Here is a 5,741-nt window from a genome sequence, read left to right as displayed (position 1 = left end):
CGGGTGAGTAGGAAATTGCTTGGGTGTTGCGTAATTAATGCACAGTACCTGTAGCTAACGGTCAAGATCTTGATTGTCCAAGTTTGTTTTCACACTACATTCCCTATGTTTTCACACTTTTGAGAAATAGACAGTTGAGTCGATCTTGACCCTTCCCAACACAGTGATGCGCATTAATTGCGCAATACTGAAGTCGAGTTTGAGCAAGTATCAAAATGCAATCCAGAACCCTTCTATCATGATGTATCATATGATAAGTGCCAACCTTCACATGGAGAAACACTTTGCTCATTCATTGCTTAAAATGGAAGAACAATCTCATAAGCATAAACAAAGCATGAAATCAAACAATAGGATGGTCAAATTTTCTTTGCATGTTGCATCAATGTGAAGATCAAAACAAAATAGTGCAAGAATATAAGAAACTAGTGAGAAAAACTCTGGAAAACAAAGAAAATTTGAGCATAAATTCACCCAAAAACATCATAAGAATTCGATATCTAATTAGTCCTTTTATTTTATTTCACTGCCTACCAAATCAACAAAATATTGCTATGTTTCAACAATATTTTGTCGATATTTCCTTCTGTACCTTCAACACAAGCTACCTGTAAAATTTGAGGTTTAAGTTATGAACCTTAATAATAGTTCAATATTTGAGAAGAACTTCTCTATCGTTGCTGCTAACACTATTCTTGCCTCCTTTCTCCAGCAACAAGAAAGCAAATCATATCTTAAACCTTCTCATTATAAAGGATAAGTCTCTGAATTCAAATTCAAATAATATTAATATATATGTCCAACTCACAAATTTGAGTGTGGAAGAATTTTTCTCTCAATTGAGTTCTCTCAAATGAAATTCTAACTTGGTATCAGTTTCCTTTGACTACAATCCACATGATCCTCATGACCTTCTTTTCTCCCCCCACAATGAGCTTGCGGGAGAGTGTAAAGAAGCCAACCCGCAGCCCTGAGTTAAAGTATCAATAAGTTGTAGAGTTTTGATTATAAATAAGTTGTAATTCAAATATAAATATTCAAATTGTAATTCCAAAAACTCTCTCAGCTGAGTTCTTTTTGAAACGAAATTCTAAGTCTTATCAAATCTATCTTATACCCTTCTTGTTGCTTCAAGAGTAGTTTTTTTTTTCCTTTTTTTCTCCTGATAAACACTTGTTGCTTTAGTAAAATTTAATTATTAAAGTCTGCATGAAATTGAAGAGACAGACGGAAATCTATTGTTTTGGTTTTTTGTCAACAAAGGGTATAATGTAAGATGGACGGAATAATGCTGAACAGGCTTTAATTTTTCATATGGAAAGAGACAACACTTTCTGTGCTTCGCATGCGCTTGTGAAGGGGTCTGGTCTCCCATTCCAAGAGAAAAAGGTAACCCAGTTGCAGAGTTTCTCCTCCTTTCCATATTTCTTTAGGAACACTCTTTCATAAAAGCCCTTGATGGATTCGCAACACCATTTCCTTGTCTGATAAAGGTTTGGCTTCTAGCTCTTGTTCTTCAGAAAGCCCAACCCTTTGTGACGTCAACATTCTTCTCTCTCCCATCATCCCATCACTCATCTTTATCGGATTTGAAGAAAGAGCCAAAAAACACTGTTTTTGATATAATGAAAGTATTTGCTTTGATTGGATTACTAAGGTACAAGTTACAAAATTTCTTGCTAAAAATGGAAAACTACGATACAATCACAGTAATTAATCTAGTCTAAACAGAGTCAAGATACCTAAGAAACCAGAGAGAACTCCTGGGTTTTTTGAATTGAAGGAAGACATGCAAGACTCGGAAGAAGAAGGTAACTGCTAGTGGAGGTGATGGTGATGGAAGGCAGAGGGGGCGGACGCCGCCGTAGGAGGAGGAGCGACGATGGTGGCGGTGGCGTTTTGAGTTTGGGGAGGGAGAGGGCACTGGTAACACTTGGTGAAGAGACCGAAGGTGTCGATCTGATGGACGAAGTTGGTCATGCTGGCCCATCCTCCAAACCCGAATCCGACGATGAAAACCCACACCACGATACATACGTTTATCGTATATGCTCCTGCCCATCTTCCGAGGTACTTTGGCGGTCGCTCCACTGCATTCTGCTCCGACCCACAAGTCCACAAACAAATAAAAATCCATAATTAATTAAATCTCCAAATAGCTAATAATAATAAAAAACATCCGCTTTTCTAGTTTTGTCCTATTCAAGCACCGATCCGACGGCCCAGAAAAAGCACCTTTTAACATTTTTTATTTTAATTTAACTCGACAGCTGGACCCCTAAGACCATCTTTGTCTCTTGTACCGTTACCTCTCCAACTATCCAAGTCAAATTTCAGTCAAACCGAGACCAGTCCCCATCCGTTCACATTGGTTCTGGTGTGGGCCATCTCTTACGTGGCAAAATGTGATCCCATTCACCGGTTAATGTCAATGGAGAATTAGTGGAATTGTTGAGAATTTCATTTTTCCATGGAGAGTTGAGCTGCGTCTACCCGGAAAAAAAAAATACATACCTCACGAGAAGATGCTGATCGGAAGGTGAAAATGTAAGCAAGAGCAGGGATGATGTAGACAGTGAAGCTGACAAGAAGAGATCCAACGGTGGAGTTGATAGGGCCAAAGAATGGGAAGATGATGGCCAAGAACCATATAGGTATCACCACCGGCAATCTCGCCGCCGCTCTCTTGCACAGGCTCTTGCACTCATGCAATCCTATCGCTTTTTCCCAAACAAAGTAGAGCGGCGTACACGCGAATCCGAACGTTATAAACTGCAAATTTCAAACATGCACACCCCGTCAATCTATGAAACTTGAACGACCACAACCGTACGATCAGAATCAGAGACGCACCCACCTGATGGATAAGCATTAACACGACTGCCATGTCTCTGAAAGGAGACTTGGGGAGTAAAGCGAAGGCGTTGGAGTGGTTAAGAAGCAAATCACCAAACGCCCAATACACAGCTACGGCCGATGGCAGCGTCAGTGTCATCACATACAGCGTTGCTAGCAAATATATAGCTTTAAACTTCTGTGGCTTCCACATCGCGTGCATTATTTCCCTGTTTTAACCACAACCACCACCACCGTAAGGGAGACATTGAAGGTCAATTTTGTAAATTCGGCCCACTTGGGGAGAGTTTTGTCTTACACAGTGACGGCGTGCCCTCCGAATGTGTATAGAATGTTTGTAGCTCCGGTGAAGTAGAGAACCAGTTTGGCCGGACCTGAATGCTTTACTCCTTCCACCTTTGATTATGTATAAACCCAGAAATAAATGAATACAGATAGATTTGAAGAAGATTAAATCAGAAAAAAAGAAGAAAATTTCTTAAATTTAATTAATTACCTGACCATGGAGGATGGATGCAATGGTGAGATACCAAGCTGTGTAAGTAGTCATTACCAAGCCCAGGAAAGACCAGACTCTGTAGTTATGGAAAGAAGGAATGAAGACTGTAGTAGCACAGCAAGCTCCGAAGATGTATGTCCATGTCCTCTTGTCCAGATTATCGTTTATGTAATAGATGTTGCTGCCATTAATTACATTTACGACAAGAAAAATCAATTACCCAGTTGCGGGGACTCGTTAGCTAAGTAATAGAGAACTGCTAAAGATATGTATATATACCTTGCGCAGGCTATTAGTTGAATTACAGATCCGAATAGAAGAAATGTACAGTTGAAAGCTAAACCCACGTTCCTCCAATGCTTTCCAAGAAGACCATCAAGAACTTCGAACCACTTCAGTTTAAATAAGAGAGTCAGGAGAAAACAGAGACTTGGATAAACTAATGAAGTTCTTAATTTGAGAAAAAATGAAACAGAGCTAGACCTGTATGACATGGTTTCTGAAATCCACTTTTTCTCTTTCTTTTCTGGCTCTGTATTCTACATAGAGAACACTAATGAGGTAAGCAGTCCAACTACCCATCATGCCGTAGAGCAACTGAAACAGAATGCCTGATAACATTCCCAGCTGAGAGAAGGAATATGGTAAGGTCAGTAGAACCTGAGCCACCTGACAAGAACAAACCAGCAAAACCCAAGAAAATGGTTAAAACACTTGAAAAAAAAAAAAAAAAAAAAAAACCCATGACTACATTGAGTTTCTATAACAAAGTCACCTGATTGGAAGCACAGCTAAACCAGGCATCATAAACAGAACCACCATGCCAGAAGAACTTTGATAATCTGGTTTTCAAGTCCTTAGGCTTCCATTCTGTTTCCATCTCAAGATAACTTCCAACCATTACCGGCTCTTCCACCTTCTCCGACGCCATTTCTGTTTCTCTAAATGCTTCTTCTTCTTCTTTATTGTTGTATATATTCACTGTCTGCTTCTCTAATTCTTGAAGAACTTGAGATTCGAAATGAAATGGTTTCCCTTATGTGTGATACTTATACAAGACAGAATCACTTCTCGAAGGGTGAAAAAGTGGGCCCAAAGGGTATTATTCCCCCTCGGTTTGGGCTTCACTAGCTCACTAGCCGAGGGCCCAAACCCAAAAGTCCAAACCAGGATCTTTGACGAAACCAGATAATACAATTCGTTAATTTAATAAATTAATTAAAATTAAATATAATAAGCAGCGTGATTTGCTTCTCCCGCACGAGTGGTTTTCCAAGCTTCACTTCCCGAGCAGGCATGGATAATTACACTTACCTCTCGAATTAATAAATCCATGTTTTAAAATCTACCAATCTGACCAAACTTTACTGGTAGAATTACAAAAGATGCCATTATTCGCAAGTGAAAAGGGTCATAATGGAACGAAAACGATGCATCGGGGGAGCATTTCGAAAAAGAAATTAAAGAAAAGGGCGTAATAAGTAGGTGAAACTAAGAAGAGGGGACATTGGACAAAAAAAGGAATTATTCTATTTGAACCGCATGATTGCAACCAAACGGAGCGTGATAACTGGTTCGCTTTACATGAAAAATAAAGCTACTTTAGCACATGGGAGGAGATGGGGTTTTTGTGCAATTTTTTTTGTGGACTCGAAAACTGGGGTCCACTTGATTTAGTTGGTCTAGGAATGAGGTGACATCTGGACATTTTGAGGCTGATCATGCACCCTTGGAAACGGTAACTACTTTTTATTATACTCCACCTTTGTACAGTAACACTGAGTCTTGTCTCTATCGATTACAAAATTTGCAGGTGCAGTAAATCGAATTATGCGACAGCGTGTGGCTTTAAAATTCTTTTTGAACGGTTTGATCCCGACCGTTTGATGCTGGTAGCGGAAGTTGGCGCGCCAATCATAAGGAATGTAGGAATCTCTAGACAACGCAAAACCCGATGGAGCATTTTTGGACAAGTATGTGTGGTATTCGATGAAGACCAATAGGCACGGGCAAATCATGCTGTGGGGTCCATTATTGCATCATATGATGTACATGTCTGTACTGGTTTATAACGGTTTAATTTATAAACTTGTCGGACCGGGTCCAATTCGCCGCACGCAAATGCTCCAGTCAATTTAAGGATGGATTTTTGAAGATAAAAGAGACCCTCATTATGCAAATTTATTTTTTAATGTTTATATGCTAAAAGACTTTGTTATTTAAAAATAGGTGTTTGATAAATTCATTATAAAAATATTCCCAGAACACTATTAGAATAAATCGCTATTTGATAAATCCATTCTAAGGTTTCTATCAGGACCAATTTTATCACTTTTGTTTCTGTAATTTGATAAAAACATATTTTGATGTTCTACAAAAGGTATTC

At 39.1% G+C, this 5,741-nt stretch overlaps 1 protein-coding gene across 1 annotated transcript; it reads right to left on the bottom strand.

The window, feature by feature from the left end:
• Positions 1–1,239: 1,239 nt before the first annotated feature.
• Positions 1,240–4,361, bottom strand: LOC149015073 (auxin transporter-like protein 2). The gene is made up of 8 exons (XM_089156871.1): positions 4,131–4,361; positions 3,839–4,024; positions 3,635–3,747; positions 3,353–3,536; positions 3,155–3,252; positions 2,858–3,065; positions 2,515–2,772; positions 1,240–2,097 (listed from the first exon to the last, which is right to left on the bottom strand). Exons 1-8 carry the CDS (start codon positions 4,284–4,286, stop codon positions 1,819–1,821), a joined length of 1,482 nt encoding a protein of 493 aa, XP_089012997.1. The 5' UTR covers positions 4,287–4,361; the 3' UTR covers positions 1,240–1,818.
• Between the last annotated feature and the right edge of the window lie 1,380 nt (positions 4,362–5,741).

The sequence above is a fragment of the Hakea prostrata genome, chromosome 5 (assembly GCF_041222555.1).
Source record: "Hakea prostrata isolate BN-2017 chromosome 5, UWA_Hpros_2, whole genome shotgun sequence".
Lineage (NCBI taxonomy): Eukaryota > Viridiplantae > Streptophyta > Magnoliopsida > Proteales > Proteaceae > Hakea > Hakea prostrata.
This window is presented reverse-complemented; position numbering and strand designations above follow the sequence as displayed.

Excerpts from the sequence above, each read along its gene's own strand:
- LOC149015073 (XM_089156871.1), bottom strand. The coding sequence starts at position 4,286 with ATGGCGTCGGAGAAGGTGGAAGAGCCGGTAATGGTTGGAAGTTATCTT. Across the intron at positions 3,748-3,838 it reads TCAGAAACCATGTCATACAG|TGGTTCGAAGTTCTTGATGG; the intron begins GTCTAGCTCTGT and ends TTTAAACTGAAG. Across the intron at positions 3,537-3,634 it reads CAACTAATAGCCTGCGCAAG|CAACATCTATTACATAAACG; the intron begins GTATATATACAT and ends AATTAATGGCAG.